Source organism: Salmo salar, chromosome ssa23 (assembly GCF_905237065.1).
Source record: "Salmo salar chromosome ssa23, Ssal_v3.1, whole genome shotgun sequence".
Taxonomy (NCBI): Eukaryota; Metazoa; Chordata; class Actinopteri; order Salmoniformes; family Salmonidae; genus Salmo; species Salmo salar.
The window spans coordinates 38,158,161-38,180,505 of NC_059464.1; the positions used below are offsets into that span (position 1 = coordinate 38,158,161).

The 22,345-nt window shown below is 43.0% G+C and overlaps 1 protein-coding gene across 1 annotated transcript in view; it reads right to left on the reverse strand.

The window, feature by feature from the left end:
* grm8b (glutamate receptor, metabotropic 8b) overlaps positions 1–22,345 on the reverse strand; it is a 224,807-nt gene that overhangs the window by 39,609 nt on the left and 162,853 nt on the right. Inside the window, exons 4-7 of the mRNA XM_014170001.2 lie at positions 19,044–19,179; positions 18,081–18,235; positions 17,785–17,922; positions 687–887 (exon numbers count right to left, since the gene is read on the reverse strand). Coding sequence (XP_014025476.1) covers positions 687–887; positions 17,785–17,922; positions 18,081–18,235; positions 19,044–19,179 — 630 coding nt within the window. The remainder of the gene's footprint in view (positions 1–686; positions 888–17,784; positions 17,923–18,080; positions 18,236–19,043; positions 19,180–22,345) is intronic.

Here is a 22,345-nt window from a genome sequence, read left to right on the forward strand (position 1 = left end):
GAAGAGCAGAGGAGGAGAGTGAAGAGGGGCGGCAGGTAGCCTCGATCTAGGTTGCCTCGATCTAGGTCGCTAGATCGAATCCCCAAGCTGACGAGGTCAAACTCTGTCATTCTACCCCTGAACAAGGCAGTTAACCCACTGTTTCCCGATAGGCCGTCATTGTAAGTAAGAATTTGTTCTTAACTGACTTGCCTAGTTAAATACAGAAGAGGAGAGGGCCTTTTATTAGGAGAGGGCATTTTATTAGTGTTTTGGTTAATCATTTCACATGACCTGGATCTTACGCTTTATTTTAGTAAGCCTTTTCCAGAAATGAGAATTAGACAAACAATTAAAGCAATTGTCTGAGGATGGTGCTGGATAATTTGATGAAAAAGTAAGGTCATGTGACATGATTAACCAAAACACAGTATTGTAGAAATGAAGAGGTCAAGGCTGAGAGATGAATAAATGATCAGGTTCTTGAGAAGGAGGAATCGCAGTAATGAGTGAAGTGTCTGTAGAGGGTATAATGACAATGAAACAGAAACAAAGCAGTGAGACAGTAAGGGAAATGTAGGGGAAGGTTCCATAATAATCATATGGTGATATAAGGAGGAAGAATGACAGTTGAAAAAGTGTATGCCACATGATGATGATGATGAAGATGATGACAGTGATGATGATGTGTTGAAAAGGGTCCTTACCATTGAAGTTTACCGCCCTGATGAAGGTCAGTAGCTCCTTGCCGTCAATGTTGGCCATGCGTGGACACAGGCCTGGGTATCCTGAGCAGAGCTCCCGATGCATTCGGTGTAGGGCGTGGGCCATGGCATATACAGCGTCCATCACAAACTGTACCTTCCCCTCCTGTTCGTAGGTTGAGTCACGACCTACCTTCTCCAGTCCTGGACAAGAGGAGAAAAACAGCAAGATAAACGCCACTGTTCAATAGACAGTTCTGTTGTTGACTGTCAAATTCTCCAGTTTTCGGCAGTTGTACTGAGTAGGTGTGAATTGAAGAATAAGGCAGTCAATACTTAAGACTCCCATGTTCGTGATCTATTCAATATGAATATCCCTGACTTTTTCACACAGTCCTTGTATGAATGATTACATCTCACAGTTGAATATAACATGTCACAATACATACATCTCACAATATAACTGTCAACCATTTTCACTTTAGGCACATGCAGACAGCACTAGCGTTTCAAATAGCATGTTGTGTCCCACTGTATGTATGCTTGTAATTAAGAGGATGTCGGAACCACTGCAAACAAAATAATTAACCTTTTTCATTACATTGATTTCAATTGACATTCCCTACAAGCACCAGTTATGTAATGTACATGACCCACTGCAGATCATTATGTTTCAGGTCTCCACTAGTGACATTGTTATGTTTCTCAAACTTTTCTTCAGATTCCTCTGGCCACAAACAGAGAAAAGAAGTTCAAAGAAAGTGTGTGGTGAACTATCTGGTCGAGCAAGCCCTCATTCAAGGATCTTGACATCTTTGCATTAATAGGCCCTTGTACATGAAATTCAATGAAATTTGATAGCAGCTCTTGGTGTGACAGATGTGTCTGAAAGGGAGGCATTTGGCCCAGCAGGAAAGACTGATTACTTGTCTGTAGACCCAGCATGATTGGAGCATGACTTGCATAGTTCATACTCAAATTGAAAGATGCTGCTGCTCAGTAGTCACGATTGTAGGTAAGGGCCAGTATTTCATTGTCATAAGAAAACTATGTGGCATGTCAGATGTGAAGAAATATTCAAATGTACATTTGATCACGACTACCTGACAGCAAGGTGTGGGGCAGTTGTTCAGTTTACTAAACATTCTGTATCAGACAAATAGGGTTTGGACAAAGTCTATATTTTCCATAACTGGTTTGATGTGCTATAACTTAATTCTGTAGGAAACTTAGTTCTATATGAATCAGTATGCACATACTGAACTTGCACTGTCCAAGTTTGCTAATCATTAGTTTGCCTTGAGGGAATTACTTCAGAACACCTGAGTCATTAGTACTAATCTACAAGTATGAGCAATTCGAGACATCTGCAAATTACACTGGAAAATGAAAAAGTCTACATAATATATCACACTGCTGCTCTAAAGAAGGGGTCTCACATTAATAAAAAAAACGGTGAAAGATGATTATGCATTACACAAGCGGGGTTAACTTGGAACTTCATAAAACAGAATCCCCATCGTACAGCACCAGCAAAACGAACTTCATAAAACAGAATCCCCATCGTACAGCACCAGCAAAACGAACTTCATAAAACAGAATCCCCATCGTACAGCACCAGCAAAACGAACTTCATAAAACAGAATCCCCATCGTACAACACCAGCAAAACGAACTTCATAAAACAGAATCCCCATCGTACAGCACCAGCAAAACGAACTTCATAAAACAGAATCCCCATCGTACAGCACCAGCAAAACGAACTTCATAAAACAGAATCCCCATCGTACAGCACCAGCAAAACGAACTTCATAAAACAGAATCCCCATCGTACAGCACCAGCAAAACGAACTTCATAAAACAGAATCCCCATCGTACAGCACCAGCAAAACGAACTTCATAAAACAGAATCCCCATCTTACAGCACCAGCAAAACGAACTTCATAAAACAGAATCCCCATCGTACAGCACCAGCAAAACGAACTTCATAAAACAGAATCCCCATCGTACAGCACCAGCAAAACGAACTTCATAAAACAGAATCCCCATCGTACAGCACCAGCAAAACGAACTTCATAAAACAGAATCCCCATCGTACAGCACCAGCAAAACGAACTTCATAAAACAGAATCCCCATCGTACAGCACCAGCAAAACGAACTTCATAAAACAGAATCCCCATCATACAGCACCAGCAAAACGTAAGCTTTATTCTAGGACACAGTTCACTAGACGAAGAGAAAACCTCACAGGGTGTATTTACCTCTGTGTGTTTGCTAACGACGCTAGCCGATAGTACACGGGAGATGAAATCCCTTTATCATATTGAATAATGTGCGGCAATACACAGACAACTTAATCACGGGTTCTGGCGTTTCAATTAAACATCACTTACAAGGACACATTTAATTCCCTCTCAACATGACTGACTAGTTTCTGTTCCCCATTTTCTCTCATGCACAGGGGGGCATCACTATGTTTCAAATAGATTAGAAAATTAGATAAATGACAAACTAATTACAGAGATAGTCTTGTGTGATGAGATAAATCGAGGAAAAGACCAACAACTCCAACGTCAAGGCATATACGACACGTCTGGTCTGACAAGCCTGAACATTACATGAATAGCTTATCGTTATACTCCCCATTGTTTATTGCTAACGTCAGAAATTTGTCAACGCGGCAATAATAATGATATGCTTCGAAGTCTGGCCTTGTCCTGCAAGATTTCTCTTTGTTATAGAAAACACAGACAAACTAAGCAAACAAAATTGTCGGAAATATGCCTAGCCTTCATTAGTATGCACTAATCTCAACTCAAAAGTATAGAATTCTAGTCATGTACTTCCCATTACTAGAAATGAAACTGACTGAACCCCCACCTACTGTAGGTATATAGGTCTATCTAGGATATAATTGACCAACTAGCCAGGTTGGGAAGAAACTTGAATTGATAAAACAGTGAAGCTGAGTGAGATAGCACCTAAACCTGGCAGAAGGTGGAGTTAAAGGGTTGCAGCCATGCCCAGTCTGTGGCAAATCAATCGGTGAGACAGCAGCCTACCAAACAGGCTAAATGGCTATCCACACCAAGGTCGATAACTATAACGAGAGCTATAATGATAACTATAAAACGTCAGCGAGCATCCACACTAGAGGAAAGTTTATCGTGTATCGTTCTACAGTAGGCTACATCTGTCAATCAACTGATGAAAGCATCCTACTGCAAGCTGTATGGATCTTAAAAGGCGGTAATATAGACCATTCAGTGGTTCAGGGTGTGTTCAATGTCATAGTGACAACTGGCAATAATACTTCCATGTACAGTTGAAGTCTGAAGTTTACATGCACCTTAGCCAAAATACATTTAAACTCAGTTTTTCACAATTCCTGACATTTAATCCTAGTAAAAATGCCCTGTCTTAGGTCAGTTAGGATCACCACTTTATTTTAAGAATGTGAAATGTCAGAATAAATAGTAGAGAGAACGATTTATTGCAGCTTTTATTTCTTTCATCACATTCCGTGTTTACATACATTCAATTAGTATTTGGTAGCATTGCCTTTAAATTGTTTAACTTGGGTCAAATGTTTCGGGTAGCCTTCCACAAGCTTCCCACAATAAGTTGGGTGAATTTTGTCCCATTCCACTTGACAGAGCTGGTGTAACTGAGTCAGGTTTGAAGACCTCCTTGCTCTCACACACTTTTTCAGTTCTGCCCACACATTTTCTATAGGATTGAGGTCAGGGCTTTGCGATGGGCACTCCAATACCTTGACTTTGTTGCACTTAAGCCATAACTTTGGAAGTATGCTTGGGGTCATTGTCCATTTGGAAGACACATTTGTGACCAAGCCTTTAACTTCCTGACTGATGTCTTGAGATGTTGCTTCAATATATCCACATGATTTTCCTTCCTCATGTGGCCATCTATTTTGTGAAGTGCACCAGTCCCTCCTGCAGCAAAGCACCCCCACAACGTGATGCTGCCACCCCAGTGATTCACGGTTGGGATGGTGTTCTTCAGCTTGCAAGCCACCCCCTTTTTCCTCCAAACATAACAATGGTCATTATGACCAAACAGTTCTATTTTTGTTTCATCAGACCAGAGGACATTTCTCCAAAAAGTACTATCTTTGTCCCCGTGTGCAGTTGCAAACCGTAGTCTGGCTTTTTTATGGCGGTTTTGGAGCAGTGGCTTCTTCCTTGCTGAGTGGCCTTTCAGGTTATGTCGATATAGGACTCGTTTTACTGTGGATATAGATAATTTTGTACCTGTTTCCTCCAGCATCTTCACAAGGTCCTTTGCTGTTGTTCTTGGATTGATTTGCACTTTTCACACCAAAGTACGTTCATCTCTAGGAGACAGAACACGTCTCCTTCCTGAGCGGTATGACGGCTGCGTGGTCCCATGGTGTTTATACTTGCGTACTATTGTTTGTACAGATGAACGTGGTACCTTCAGGCATTTGGAAATTGCTCCCAAGGATGAACCAGACTTGTGGAGGTCTACCATTTTTTTTCTGAGGTCTTGGCTGATTTCTTTTTATTTCCCCATGATGTCAAGTAAAGAGGCACTGAGTTTGAAGGTAGGCCTTGAAATACATCCACAGGTACACCTCCAATTGACTCAAATTATGTCAATTAGCCAATCAGAAGCTTGTAAAGCCATGACATCATTTTCTGTAATTTTCCAAGCTGTTTAAAGGCACAGTCAACTTAGTGTATGTAAACTTCTGACCCACTGGAATTGTGATACAGTGAGTTATAAGTGAAATTATCTGTCTGTAAACAATTGTTGGAAAAAGGATCTGTGTCATGCACAAAGTAGATGTCCTAACCAACTTGCCAAAACTATAGTTTGTTAGCAAGAAATTTGTGGAGTGGTTGAAAAATGGGTTTTAATGACTCCAACCTAACTGTTTGCAAACTTGCCTTACCCTGTCTCTTGTCTGCAAACTATTGTCTAGGCTGTAAAATGTAGTCTAATTTGAATAAAAGCTCAAACATCCTGTTTTGAATGCATTTTTCATGCCGAAATAACTGCATACAGCCTAGGCTGATTATGCAACCCTTCTGATAAGTTATGGGTCTATTCTCGACAGTTTACAAGGTCCAGAAAGGTATTAACAGGACTCCCATATGCTGTATTTTGCCAGGATATATCAGCGTTAACAGATGCCATAGGAAAATATGGGCTTCTTCAGACACTGAGATGTTCTCTCTGTTATGGATCATCTGTCTCCCAAGTCATCCTATAATTAATATGGCTGCCATTATTCTCACATGCCCAGTTATTTAGGAAAACTCCCCTCCTCTCCCCTCCAAGAGGCTTTTCCTCGCGTACCTAGAACCTAGAACACTTCAATCGAACTAGTTTTTGATTGGTTGTTGACGTCGTATTGTTGGGGGGAAAGGGAAAAGGTTGCTCTGAAAGTGATCCCAACGATAGCTTCCGTTATCATTCTCCACGTAGTGTGGACGCTGCTGTTCACTTGAATAGAACTACTTTTATTTTTGTAGTGTTCTAGCTATCGTTATAATTATTGTCCTTGTTGTGGATGGCCCTTAAGGCAGTGTTCAGCTTTTACTCAAAGTAATGTCTTCATTTTTACTGATTAAGGTTGATGAGCTGTTGAGGTTACAGTCATTATGAGTGAGCAGAGCAGCCACTGTTAGTAAGCACACAGACTATAATTAAAAAACGTTTGTTGTGAGAAATGGAAAACTATTAAGCATAAAGCGGGGGCCTACACCTCAACTGGCCTCTCTATCTAATGCAAAATGACAAAGTTGTCCTGAAACAATGTAATCAAGATAACACATCACTGCTCATCACTGAGCATTGTCACTGGGTTGTGGAGCAACTTTTAAGATGACGTGAAGTTCACGGTCATTCACTTTCAAAATAAATCTATATTCTTATCTGGTCAGGATGTACTGGTAGCTAGTACACGCGAGGCAACAAATTGTTGCATGAAATAGATTTTTCAGTTGTTATTCTCTGGGTCAGAATGGAGAATGTGTCCTTTGGATGATTTGACTGAGGAACGAGGAGTGTAATATGATCTACTAATAATGGACATACAAATTTGGCCTAATCATTGAGAGAGGGGTCCAATTACAGAGCAGCCCATATGGCATGCCTGAATGACACGGTTAAGTTCTGATAAATCATTCCGTTCACAGGGGCTATGCTAATGACTTTCTGTTTTCCCTCATTAAGAAATGTAATATTTAGAAAGGCTTTAAACTAACAAATGTGCAATTACACGCTGGCCTAGACACTTTCGCTGCCACGCACGTGTCTATTTGACATGTGTCTATTTGACATGTGTCTGTTTGACATGTGTCTACTTGACATGTGTCTATTTGACATGTCTATTTGACATGTGTCTGTTTGACATGTGTCTAGTTTGACATGTGTCTACTTGACATGTGTCTACTTGACATGTGTCTACTTGACATGTGTCTACTTGACATGTGTCTATTTGACATGTATCTATTTGACATGTGTCTATTTGACATGTGTCTATTTGAATTACAGCAGCCAACTACGACAGCTGAGAAGGAAGATGAGAGTTGTTTGGGATTTTCCTTTTTGTGTCTGCATAGCTAATTTATACATTTCCAATTAACAATATATGCAAATCAGGCAGGGTATTTGCATATCCAGGTCAGATCACCCATTTTTTGGCAAGGAGGAAGTAGCCCTAAGGAATTTGGCAGGACACTGGCATGACACTAAGCTTCTGTCCCCTAATAAAAATCCTCAAACTAAGTTATTTTCTGCTCATACCTGGGTTCATTGTTTTTATGACTGCATTCTGTCCAAGATGTTGGGGCTAGATCAGAGATGTCCACTGCAGACGATCCATTTCCTACAACTGACCGTCTTACTTTACTGAGAGCCTATACAAGACCTTTAAAACATGTCAATGCAAGGGTATCCATTCCAAAGCCTTAAAATCCCTATCATTCTGTCCAATCCACCGAATGTAGACTGTTAATATCCAGTATAAGGCAGGCCGACCAGGACTATCTCCTCTAAGATATTGACATGTGGCAGAACCTCTAAACATCACTACAGCTCCTACGCTCTTCACTATTATAAACTATTTTGCTCCTGCTTCGCCATCACTTTCAAAGGAGAATGTCAAAGCGGGCCTTTGATACTAATGGCAACCTTGGGAAGATGTTTGGAAGAAGATAACACAGCCATTTAAGACTTTGAAGAAAACCCTGAACAAAAAAGTGTCCTTTCCAAAAAGTGCTGTGCTCTTACCCTCCATCTCCAGCCCCCAAACGATGGCGACTCCTCCCCTGACTTCCAGTCTGCTTTCAAATCAAGAAGCCAGGGCATTAGAGAGGGAAGAGTTTTGTCAAGATCGCGTTTGATCGGGATATGTTTGGAATCAAGGACATGAGAGTGCAAAAGATGTCTCATCAAATGGGCAGGATGAAACGGATGCCAAGATTAAGCTTTCATGTGACTCCAAACCTCTTTCAGGGAATTTGTAAAGTATTATGTACCTTTGAATCTTTGAAGGGGAATTGAACAGTAGCAACCGTTTTGAAAAGAGGAGACAAATGGGTTACTTTGCTCAGCTGAGGTAAAGTGCAAGAAAGCAGAAGTCTGTAATCAAATATGTATAATCTAAGTCGAATTGACATCAGCCTGCTCTCTTTGTCTTAAGGCAGTCTGCACTGATTCAGCTCCGTACTGTAGGTTGAACCTCGTACCAGTCTTGTTCATGGTTAGTTTTCTATTCTTACTCCTATTGGTTAAAATACAAAATGAGAGTGTGTAAGTATACTGCAAAAAGTAACTCGTACTTTTGGGGGAAATTAAGAAGTGGTTGTGCCTTGAACATTGAAAGCTCAAATGTGTCTGTTGCATAATAGGGAAAGTGAAACTGAAAGATGTGATACAGCTGTGGCCGAAAACAAGGTAAAATACTCCATGGCATTGTTGTCATGACAATCGTGTTGGACACCTGTTACTGTAAATAGTAAGCCTACCTCTATTTATGGCAATATTTCATTGTTTATTTTGACTACGTGCTCATTACTAGCCAGGGGAAAAGATTCTGACATTCACAGTAGGGACAAAGTTGGGGAGGAGGAAAACAACTATCTTCAGTAATTGCATTGATTTGCTCATTCAGTTTCATTTGCTTGGGTGGGTGGTAGGAGGGTATAATTAAGTTATTGGATTGCTTTAAAAAAGGGACGCACTTATCTGGTGGGAAATTAGGTGCTTAGAGGTACAGACTGTAAACATGTCTACAGCTCAACAGAGTCACACTGACAGTATCACCTCGGGCGAACAAATGGCATGATGGAATGCAGACACTGTGCCCTCTGACCTCGGGTCGTTGTGTCTAAAATATTTAATTATCTTAATTAATTACAATTAATGACTGTGGCCCTTTCAAGACCACCCCCATAGAGCCATAAAGCCTGTTCTAATTTTTCCTCAAGTGATCCATTCTCTCTCTCTCTCTCTCTCTCTCTCTATCTCTCTCAACATGGATTTACATGAGTAAAATATGTTCTTGAGTAGCCAAGGAAGTGATAGAAGGGAAGAAGTCTATTCGAGCAACAGCAAGGGATGAAAAACTAGACTGAATGACACTGAAGAGGTACAGTGACAAAAAAGAACAGGAACATGTACCTGTGCTAAAGCCTATGGGAGGCTATGGGAGGCTATGGGAGGCTATGGGAGGCTATGGGAGAGGCACACAAGGTTTTATCTGATGACATGGAGTCTGAGCTTGACAAACATTTCAAGAATCTCGCAGACTAGTTTCTTGGGCTTAGTAGCCTGTAGAGAAATTTCCACGAACTGGCACAGTGAAACAACATCCCTGTCCCAGACAACTGGTCAAGAAATAGAAGGGTAACACCCAAACCAGACTGGCCACGTTGTGTGAGTACGCATTGCAAAGGCTACCAAGCACAGACTAGTAACATAATAACACTTTAAATATGCTATTCTGTTCTTTTGAAATACAATTTATTTCTTAAGACCTGCTTTAAAATAATAATACATTTCTTTGTGATGGTGTATGACACTTGAATTGTGGTGTTATGTGGTTTTTTATTTTTACAATCAAAAGCCTACAGTAACATAAACAAATGAAAATGCTTTTTTTCGTATTCTAATATTACCTAAGATCTTCAGAAACACAACAAAAGGATTATTTTTGCAATAGCATATGTATTTATTGGACTACTAGAATGCATTGGTTCAGAACTGCATTACTCGATGCCCAGCTTTTCTAGTGTTAATGGTCGGAGGAGAGAAATCCACAATTTTGTATGATTCCAGGTCAAAATAAAAAAAGGGACCATATGCATTTCAGGTAAAATAACAACCCAATATTAATATCCCAGGTCAAATTAGCTAGCAACAGCAAGATATCTAAATGTCCATGAATGTTTCATGTGTGTTTCGACCTTGCCCCCAAATTAATATAGTTGGTTCACAGTTAGTTTTGATATTTTATCCTGCGTCTAGTGTGGATGGACAAAATCAACATGCGTGCAGTGGCGCACAGGGATGCTCGCGCGTGGCCGGTGTAGTCAGCATGTGAGTGATATTGAGCATAGAGATCTATATCTGAATGTAGGCATACATTTAAGATATACAATATACCACACCCCCATTACATGAATTAAACTTTGACCTTGAGGCACCATCACCCACTGTCACAGGACACCATCACCCACTTACCCCAAGGCTGCTCACCTTACCCTGTCCCTACGCTCAACTTACCCCAAACCCGAGGTCATTTGTGCCAAGTTATGTTTTTAAAACGGTTATGTTGTCCAGAGATACACAACATCCTGAAATATATGTATATATCTTTGTTAGAAAGAATACTATACTTCCCTTGACGTACTGGTGATGAATGTAAAAAAGGGCTCAATATACCCCACTTTCCCCCACCATAAATACTATATTGAATAGACTATAAATAACTAATAAAAGCTTCTCATCTAAACCATATTCCACATAGCATATTCCACACACTTGATTAATGCAATGATTGACAAATGTGTGGATACTTGAAAAGCATTTCATTTACAATTTGGCTAACAGAGCAAAAATTCTGTCTACTGGTATTAAGGTAATTCTTGCAGGGACATGTGGTGTGGGAGAGCAATTGTCTTTACACTATACCACTCTGGAGGTAGTTAAAGAGAGATTTGCATCTAGATCTGTCTCTTTACACTACACAAGTATCTTTCCTGGACCTAATTTGTGTCATCAAAGTAGTGCAGTGTAAAAAGGCCAAAAGAAAAGGAAATCAATAGGACCTAAAAGGTTTACCCCTAACTTGCTGTGATTTATAGACCAAATGGGGTGTTTACCCCTAACTTGCTGTGATTTATAGACCAAATGGGGTGGTTACCCCTAACTTGCTGTGATTTATAGACCAAATGGGGTGTTTACCCCTAACTTACTGTGATTTATAGACCAAATGGGGTGTTTACCCCTAACTTACTGTGATGTATAGACCAAATGGGGCATTTACCCCTAACTTACTGTGATTTATAGACCATTGTTACTTTACAACCTTATTCTAAAATTGATGAGGGGGGGAATTATTCCCCCCCCTAATCAATCTACAGACAATAACCCTATACAATATTACATTTACATAAGGATTCAGACCCTTTAGTCAGTACTTTGTTGAAGCACCTTTGGCAGCGATTGCAGCCTCGAGTCTTCTTGGGTATGACGTTACAAGCTTGGCACACCTGTATTTGTGGAGTTTCTCCAATTCTTCTCTGCAGATCCTCTCAAGCTCTGTCAAGTTGGATGGGGAGCGTCGCTTCACAGGTATTATCAGGTCTCTCCATAGATGTTTGATTGGGTTCAAGTCCAGGCTCTGGCTGGGCCACTCAAAGACATTTAGAGACTTGTCCCGAAGCCACTCCTGCGTTGTCTTGGCTGTGTGCTTAGGGTCGTTGTCTGTTGGAAGGTGAAACTTCACCCCAGTATGAGGTATTCAAGGATCTTTGCTCTGTTTATCTTTCCCTCCGTGCCATTGAAAAACATCCGTCTGGCCACTCAACCATAAAGGCCTGATTGGTGGAGTGATTCAGAGATGGTTGTCCTTCTGGAATGTTCGTCCATCCCCACAGATGAACTCTGGAGCTCTGTCAGAGATTGACCATCGGATTCTTGGTCGCTTCCCTGACCAAGGCCCTTCTACCCCGATTGCTCAGTTTGGCCCGGCGGCCAGCTCTAGGAAGAGTCTTGGTGGTTCCAATCTTCTTCCATTTAAGAATGATGGAGGCCACTGTGTTCTTGGGGACCTTCAATGCTGCAGACAATTTTTGGTACCCTTCCCCAGATCTGTGCTTCGACACAGTTCTGTCTCGGAGCTCTACAGACAATTCCTTCGACCTCATGGCTTGGTTTTTGTTCGGACATGCACTGAAAAACTGTGGGACCTTATATAGACAGGTGTTTGCCTTTCCAAATCATGTCCAATCAATTGAATTTACCACAGGTGGACTCCAAACAAGTTGTAGAAACATATCAAGGATCATCAATGGAAACAGGAAGCACCTGTTCAATTTTGAGTTTCAGAAAAAGTGTCTGAATACTTATGTAAATAATTGATTTCTGTTTTTTCTTTTTAACACATTGACTAACATTTCTAAAAATGTCACGTCCTGACCAGTAAAGGGGTTATTTGTTATTTGAGTTTGGTCAGGACGTGGCAGGGGTATTTGTTTTATATGGTTCGGGGTGGTTGTGTATGTAGAGGGGTGTTAGATTTATGTATTCCGGGGTTTTTGGTTATTGTTCTATGTTAGTTTATTTCTATGTTCTGTCTAGTCGTTTGTATTTCTATGTTTTGCTAATTGGTGTTGGGGCCTTCAGTTGGAGGCAGCTGTCTGCCATTGCCTCTGATTGAAGGTCCTATAATTAGGAGTATGTTTGTTTTGGGGTTTGTGGGAGATTGTTTCTTGTATTGCTGTGTGTTGCCTACAAGACTGTTTTGTCGTCTGTTTATCGTTTTTCGTTTTTCGTGTTTGTTTTGGATTTATAAAAATGAGCATTCACGTACCCGCTGCGCCTTGGTCCATCTATTACGACGACCGTGACAAAAAAACTGTTTTCGCTTTGTCATTATGGGGTATTGTGTGTAGATTGATGAGGAACATTTTTTATTTAATACATTTTAGAAGAAGGCTGTAACTAAATGTGGGAAAAGGGGTCTGAATACTTTCCGAATGCACTCGATGCGAATTCATTTTTGATTCCCTCTCCTCCACTACAAAAGATAAGTGCCCACAGAGTATTCAATGTCATCATCACTGCAAGATACTGTCAAACTGAGTAAAAGAGGTACTAAATTATGAGCAACAGCAATTACCATCTAACAGTGCACTTAACACACCTGACCTACTTGACAGACACACACACACACACACACACACACACACACACACACACACACACACACACACACTTTCACGGAACAAAACAACTTATTTTTGCCTGAAGTGACCCATTAGTTCTGCATTATATCACATTGCAGCGGATTGTATACCACCTTTTAGAGCATAAGTGTGTGTTGATTCCGAAAGTCCTTTGTTGTGACTCTTCTCATTTCCCACTGGAGAACAGCTCTTTTACAGGGACTTCTATGGCTTCTGTTCTGTATTTGTTGCCTCGAGGCAGGAGAAACTATACAGCTGTTACACAAGTGCTATTAAGTGTGTGTTCGTGACTGCACATTCTGCCCCAGGGTATCTGTTTCTCTGGCGTTTCCCGGTGGCCAATAGAAGTTGGCTGGAAGTGGGTGGCGGCTAGGCGGGTGGCCCAACATAATAGTGTAGGGAAAACACTCCATGGTTAACTGCATAAGAAGCAAGTGGGTACATCTGTGGTTGTGTAATGGCACTTTACACTACAGTATGGTTAAACTTTGAAGCTCATTTATGCTTGATCCGGCATTGCAGTCCGGAAGCTCCATACAGAGGGTGGGATGCAATTGCGGAGCCTCCGGAGGCTTGCGGAGGCCAAATCAACTCCCAAATTTTGCAACAATGCGGAGGGCTCTGTAGAGCTCCACAATGACACGATTGGTTGACGGTAGGTGGAGGTGGGAGGTCCTGTATAAACACAAACTCACTTCCTTGACAACTTCCTTCATAACAGCTCTGTTCTGCTCTGCGCAGCGCAAGAAGTATGAATGCTCTGACTTCTGTGGAGGCCGCGTCGCAGTAAATGCTGTACGACCACTGCAGACACAATTTGGCTTTAAGCCTCACATAGGATTTAATGACAAAAGAGAGCAAAGCAGTAACGCAATGCTAAATTAAACATCATTGACATTTCACAGGATATCTGATGTTTATGCCTGAGAGAACTGGTGCTTACATTTCACTGTTTCCTGTCTGCTCCGACTGTATGTAGTATGTGGTGACACACAGGTCTGTACACACGCATACTAACATTTTCTTGTATTACATAGACAATCCAACAAACATAAATAATAAAATAACATTTTATTGGTCATATTCTGTACAGTGTTTAGCAGATGTTATTGCGGCTGTAGCAAAATGCTTGTAAAAAATAATTGAAAATAATAAACAATTCTGGGCTAATAATATAAGAAATAATACATTAAAAAAAATACTGCAACGTTTCCTAAGAGTTAGAAGCACAGCAGCCCTCTCTGTCGGAGCCATTACACATACTTACACATACTTACGACACAAATCCAACACAACACATCACTGAGTAACTGCCTCCTTATTTTCAAGCAGGGTGGTGGCTGCATCATGGTATCGGTATGCTTGACATCGGCAAAGACTGGGGAGTTTTTCAGGATGAAAAGAAAAGGGATGTAGCTAAGCAAAGGCAAGAAAAACACCTGATACTGAGAGTGGAATTCATCTTTCAGCAGCACAATAACCGACAACACAAAGACAAATGTACACTGGAGTTGCTTACCCAGAAGACAGTGAATGTTCCTGAGTGGCCAAGTTACAGTTTTGACTTAAATCTGCCTGAAAATCTATTCCAAGACCTGAAAATGTCTGTCTATCCATGATCCCCAACACCTTTTTTTATATAATTTTTTATTTCACCTTTATTTAACTAGGCAAGTCAGTTAAGAACAAATCCTTATTTACAATGATGGCCTACCCCAGCCACACCCTCCCCAAACCCGGACGACGCTGGGCCAATTGTGCACCGCCCTATGGTGCTCCCGATCACGGCCAGTTGTGATACAGCCCAGGATCGAACCCGGGTCTGCAGTGATGCCGCTAGCACTGCAATGCAGTGCCTTAGACAGCTGCGTCACTCCGTCCCCACCTTGAAAAGAATAATGCACAATCCAGGTGTGCAAAACTCTTAGAGACTTACTCAAGAAGACTCACAGCTGTTATCGCTGCCAAAGGTGTTTCTAACATGTATTTACTCAGGGAGTTGAATGCTTATCTAATCAAGGAATATTACTGTTTTATTTTTCATTCATCTAAAAAAATTCTAAATATCTACCATTACAGAGTATTTTGTGAAAATCATTGACAAACAATGATAATTAAATCCATTTGAATCCCATTTTGTAACACAATAAAATGTGAAGAAATCTAAGGGTAGACTCTCTATAGACCCTGTATATGTCCACAAACACCTGGTTTTAATCACATGAACATGACATGCATTCTCTAGTATGTCAGCACTTCTTTTCTTTGTAGGTTTAAAAGAGGGATGGGGTATTGTGTGATATTGCAATGGCCATAAACCAAAAAAGAAGTACATACACACACACACAGGTGGACGATGACCAGAGGTAGTGCTGATTCAGCCGTTTGTCTTGTTGTATGATTACTCTGCTCCAGATCAAAGATGCAGCTCCTCTCCTCACCAAAACTCAATCACCAGTTGCTAATAAAATCAATTGAAGCTGCTACCCTCACTCTCGCACATGGGAAAGAATAGAGCAAAAAAGCCTGGAGTGCTTCTGACAGGGGTAAACGGCTTTCAGACCGTCTACCTTGCTCAGGCAAAATGACATGAGCTTCATAATGGAGGGGGATACTGTACGATACAGGGGATATTTTTGGAAAGCTGAGATGGTTGTTTTTTTGTTCTTCTTCTCGGCCCTGCTGCTGCCTGGCTACTCTCACCTTGCATTTCCCAAATCCTGTTTGGTGTGTCTGACATGTTCCAAAGGATTTGTCCCAAAGTGCCTGTGCTCCAGAAAACTCCTCAAAATCATCAAGGATTACATTTTTTCGCCCCCACACAGTGGGGACATTGTAGTCAGCACAATGCAGCTCTGAGCAGACAAGCGCTGTACGTGCTAAGCTATGTGATGTGGAATTCACTTTGGAACAACCCTCGGGCTGATCTGGCTGTCTCCCTCAGTCGGCTTAAGTGCGACGACTTTTTATAATTTCCCTCCACACCAAAGTTAGTGTGTGATGCTTTCGCTGGATCACTACGTATCTGCTTTGTTAGGTGACAGAATGTGCTGCGTTTTTTGTCACGCTGTCATGATTTGATGCCTCCCCTTTAAAAAATCAGATAATAATCAGTCAATCTGGCTGTGTGTTGTTGAATCTATCGGCACTGGAGCGTTGTGTGCATCCTACTGCAGATAAAGAGTAGAGAGAGAGAGCGAGAGAGAGAGAGGGAGGGAGGGAGGGAGGGAGGGAGAGAGGGAGAGGGAGGGAGGGAGGGGAGAGGGAAAGAGGGAGGGAGAGAGAGAGAGAGGGAGGGAGAGAGAGAGAGAGGGGAGAGGGAGGGAGGGGGGAGAGAGAGAGAGAGAGAGGGAGAGAGAGAGAGAGAGAGAGAGAGAGGGAGGGAGAGAGAGAGAGGGGGAGGGAGGGAGGGGGGAGAGAGAAGGAGAGAGAGAGGGAGAGACGGAGAGAGAGAGGGAGAGAAGGAGGGAGAGAGAGAAAGATAGGTAGGGAGGAGACAAAGGAGCGACGCACGGAGACGACAGCACCATAATTATTCTCATTACTTCAAGTCACCGTGTCAGAACAATAAGCGTTGTCTGGGATACGGGCTAGGGACAGCCGTCTGTCTCAGCATACCCCCCGACACAAACAGAGTTTTTGGGGCGAGAAAAATCTCAAAGGCTGCATTAATACACTCACATCCAACATACAAAACCAAATGCACACACTTACTAAAAAACAATTGCACAGGCGCATGAACAGCGTTTTATGACTGAAAATGTTATTATTACAAATGATCATGCATTCAACACAACGTACATAAAGTCTTCCTACACACACGCGTGCGCGCACACACACACACACACACACACACACACACACACACACACACACACACACACACACACACACACACACACACACACACACACACACACACACTTTCACGGAACAAAACAGATGTCTTCAACACAAACACATGACATCCACATCTTCTGTCATACAGCATGTCTGTAATATGGTTGTTTCTGCTTCAGGCACTTACATCAGAAGAGTGACACATACGGTTTCCCATTTCAAACTACAGCACACCCTTTTCCCACATATTCCCCTAGATACTGAATGTGGCGTTCCAGTGGGATGAAATGACATTGCTATAACTGGAGGTATGAGTCAGCCTAGACTTGGTGCAGGGGGGCTGAGATAATCAAAGTAAATTGTAATAGGTCATAGGACCATTAACCTTAATAATCCATACTGTACGCACGTAACAGAATCAGCAACTGCAGAATTCACAACAGCACAACACTCCCTCCACCTCCCACCAACATCCATCACCTCTTGCCTATCAAAAGCATGGCATTGATTGGCTGGGGGGGGCGAGGTAATCCACACTAGCAGGGTTAGGGTCTGTGGAGAATAAGGATGCAGATACTCCACAGCAGCAGACTCTCTGGCTGCCTGAGGGCATGTCCTCTTGTGTACCTCGTCCCCAGACAATGACATTCCCACTTGTGTGGAAATGGCAGCCAAGGTTAGGGTTGTTTCCGTTACCACAGTTGAACAAGTATTTTCAGTGAACACTTTTCTAGTTATGCCCTCCTCCCCCCAAACACCCACAGTCCCAGTACATAAGATAGAACATGCTGTACCTGTGCATTTCTTGGGGCTCCCAGGTCGCTTGCCATGCATCCCTAACTTGCACACAAAGTTTTCTTCCCAGAATTCAGCGAACCACACGTTCCTCCTGTTGTTGGAGAGGGAACGGCTCCGGAAGTAACGGTCGAAGGCTGGGATAAGGACAATATAAACGTATTTCACCTTCAGGTTAAAGCCACACTTCATAACACATCATGGTTGTACATCTCACAGTGCTAGAAACACATCCATTATGTCCCATTGTTTGCTGGGCACGGTCAGCGAGGCTCAGTCTCCCCTGATCTCTCACCGTCTATGGAGGCTCTCTTTGGGAGGATGGTGACGGCCCCCTCTGCCACTCTCTCCTGCTGGACCACAGGGGAGATCTTGGAGCCCCAGCTGTCTGAGCCCACCCACAGGAAGTGACCCGTCTGGTTGTTGCGTTTGGCCGCGTCCAGGATACGGCTGTGTGAAAAAGAAAAAGAAAGTTGTTACATTTCGATTCAGTGAATTTCGAATTCACTTACTGTATGGATTTGACCCCAACTGCAGCATCATCCAATCTGAGATACATTTCCAATATCTCCAATGATCTATCTAAGCTTGCAAGCCTGATGGCTTCCATATTACTATTTAAAGAAATAGGTAAATGTGAAACAAAGCCATATTAAAGTTTTGATTCCTGCAAAGTCACCCTCTCCCAAAGTTCTCAACTCCTCTTGAGTTCCACCTCAGGGAGATCCGGCCAAATATAACAAAACTAGGAAAGCTGCGTGGTTCTAGCTAGTCCTCAGGATTTTGGGAAAGTGAGTTTACTTATTACCCTCTGGTGCATGGGGGATTGAGTTGTTTCCCTCCCTCGGGTTGCAGGTGTTCAGGTGAGAGGTACGGGGAAAATGCTTTCATTCCAGTTCTAATATTCAACTGTGCAGATTACCATCACTGGCTAATTCAATCTTAATCAGATAAAGTCGAGATAACCTCTGAGTCCTATGCGCTGAAAGGAACAGCAATGCAAGGCACTGCACCACATAGACAAGGCCCTTTTACCAAGTGTCCTGGAGTTAATCGAATCATTGTTATCTCAATCCACAGTGAGGAGTTTGTGGATTAACTGATGGAGGATAAACCCTCTGTACTTGACTCGATGGTGCCTAGAGTGTACTGACTAAAGGAGAACGTGTGTGTATGTGTTTGTGTGTGTGTGTGCGAGTGGGTGTGTGTGTGTGTGTGCGAGTGGGTGTGTTTGTGTGAGAGAGACAGAGACACTCACCGAATGTCGTCCTCATTGGCAAACATGATGACGGCTCGGGCGTTGGAGGTCTCTAGCAGTCGCAGGATGAGCTTGTCAAACTCCCCCGGCATCGGCTCCCTGGGGATCTTCAGAGACTGGGCAATGCACACGCCACCTGTGGGGAGAGGAAGAAGAGGATAGAGAGAGGGGGGGTGAAGGAGAGAAAGAAGTGGAATGGAGTGGACAGGGGAGGGGAAAGGAGTGAGAGAAGAGGATAAATAGAGGGAGGGGATGAAAGAGAAGGGGAGTGTAGGCGTAGAGGGGGAACGGTGGAGGAAAATAGAGGGGGGAAGGTAGAGTGATGGAGAGAGGGTTGGAGAGAGAGAAGTGGAGGGCTTGCATAAGAGGCAATGAGAAGAGATATATGAGTGAGGAAAGGGTGGGAGAGAGAGGAATGGAGGGGTGGAGACATGTTGGGGCGAGAGAGAGAAAGAAGTGAAGAGGTGGAGATGTGAAAGTGTTGAGTAGAGCGAGATAGAGAGACATAGAGAGAGCAAAGGAGAGTGAATATGAGAGAGAGAAATAGAGAGGGAGAGAGAGAGAGAGCGAGAGAGAGAGAGAGAAGGGAAGGTGAGAATGAGAGGGTAAGTAGAGGGGGATAGCAAATGAAAGAGAAGAGAAGATGAGAATGTAAAAAGGTGAAGGAGAGAGAAGAGAGAGTTGAGGAGGAGAGAGGAAAGAAAAAGAGACAGGGATAGAGAGTGCAGGGTCATGGCAAAGAGAACAGGTATATAGAGATGGAAGAAGGAAGGGAGGGAGAGAGAACAGGTGTAGAGAGATGGAAGAAGAGAGGGGTAGAGAGAATAGGTATATAGAGATGGAAGAAGGAAGGGAGGGAGAGAGAGAGAACAGGTGTAGGGAGATGGTGGAGGAGAGGGGGGAGAAAACAGGTATAGAGAGATGGAAGAAGGAAGGGAGGGAGAGAGAACAGGTGTAGGGAGATGGAAGAAGAGAGGGGGCAGAGAGAACAGGTATGTAGAGATGGAAGAAGGGAGGGAGGGAGAGAGAACAGGTGTAGAGAGATGGTGGAAGAGAGGGGGGAGAAAACAGGTATATAGAGATGGAAGAAAAGAGGGGGGAGAGAACAGGTATATAGAGATGGAAGAAGAGAGGGGTAGAGAGAATAGGTGTAGAGAGATGGAAGAAGAGAGGGGTAGAGAGAACAGGTATATAGAGATGGAAGAAAAGAGGGGGGAGAGAACAGGTATAGAGAGATGGAAGAAAAGAGGGGGGAGAGAACAGGTATAGAGAGATGGAAGAAGAGAGGGGTAGAGAGAACAGGTATATAGAGATGGAAGAAGGAAAGGAGGGAGAGAGAACAGGTGTAGAGAGATGGTGGAAGAGAGGGGGGAGAGAACAGGTATTTAGAGATGGAAGAAGGAAAGGAGGGAGAGAGAATAGGTGTAGAGAGATGGTGGAAGAGAGGGGGGAGAGAACAGGTATTTAGAGACGGAAGAAGCGAGGGGGAGAGAACACGTATAGAGAGATGGAAGAAGGAAGGGAGGGGAGAGAGAGAGAGAGAGAGAACATGTATATAGAGATGGAAGAAGAGAGGGGGGAGAGAACAGGTATATAGAGATGGAAGAAGGAAGGGAGGGAGAGAGAACAGGTGTAGAGAGATGGAAGAAGAGAGGGGTAGAGAGAACAGGTGTAGAGAGATGGAAGAAGGAAGGGAGGGAGAGAGAACAGGTGTAGGGAGATGGTGGAAGAGAGGGGGGAGAGAACAGATATATAGAGATGGAGGGAGAGAGAACATGTATAGAGAGATGGAGGAAGAGGGGGGAGAGAGAACAGGTGTAGGGAGATGGAAGAAGGAAGGGAGGGAGAGAGAACAGACGTAGAGAGATGGAAGAAGAGAGGGGTAGAGAGAACAGGTGTAGAGAGATGGAAGAAGAGAGGGGTAGAGAGAACAGGTGTAGAGAGATGGAGGAAGAGAGGGGGCAGAGAGAACAGGTATGTAGAGATGGAAGAAGGGAGGGAGGGAGAGAGAACAGGTGTAGAGAGATGGTGGAAGAGAGGGGGGAGAGAACAGGTATATAGAGATGGAAGAAGGAAGGGAGGGAGAGAGAACAGGTGTAGAGAGATGGAGGAAGAGAGGGGGGAGAGAACAGGTATATAGATATGGAAGAAGGAAGGGAGGGAGAGAGAACAGGTGTAGAGAGATGGAGGAAGAGAGGGGGGAGAGAACAGGTATATAGAGATGGAAGAAGAGAGGGGTAGAGATTACATGTATAGAGAGATGGAAGAAGAGAGGGGTAGAGAGAATAGGTGTAGAGAGATGGAAGAAGAGAGGGGGGAGAGAACAAGTATAGAGAGATGGAAGAAGAGAGGGGTAGAGAGAATAGGTATATAGAGATGGAAGAAGGAAGGGAGGGAGAGAGAGAGAACATGTATAGAGAGATGGAGGAAGAGAGGGGGAGAGAACAGGTATATAGAGATGGAAGAAGGAAGGGAGGGAGAGAGAACAGGTGTAGGGAGATGGTGGAAGAGAGGTGGGAGAGAACAGGTATATAGAGATGGAAGAAGAGAGAGGGGGAGAGGGAACAGGTATATAGAGATGGAGGAAGAGAGGGGGGAGAGAACAAGTATAGAGAGATGGAAGAAGAGAGGGGAGAGAGAACAGGTATATAGAGATGGAGGAAGAGAGGGGTAGAGAGAACAGGTATATAGAGATGGAGGAAGAGAGGGGTAGAGATTACATGTATAGAGAGATGGATGAAGAGAGGGGGAGAGAGAACATGTATATAGAGATGGATGAAGAGAGGGGGAGAGAGAACATGTATATAGAGATGGAGGAAGAGAGGGAGGGAGAGAGAACATGTATAGAAAGATGGATGAAGAGAGGGGGGAGAGAACATGTATATAGAGATGGAGGAAGAGAGGGGGGAGAGAACATGTATATAGAGATGGAGGAAGAGAGAGAGAGAGAAACAGAATAATACTATCTGTTTTACTCATGTGGACAATAACAGAATAGAGATGAGGGAGCCAAAGAAATTAATCCACCCACCCATCCTCTCTAGTTAGAAAACTGCGTTAAGTTTCAAACCATAAGAGATGGTACCACCTGGCTTTAGGTCCCTGACATACTGTATTATCGACTTATGTAGTTAGCTTGATGTTTTTGCAAAATTTGGAAGTTCTCAGGTGTTGTTGACTCCCTGCTTAAAACAGCGGACACACATACACGTGTGCCATCCTTCTTCCAAAACCTCTGCCAGATGTGGCGAATTCATCACAGGGAATTTAAATAAACAGCACTTGATAAGGCATGTCGGCGC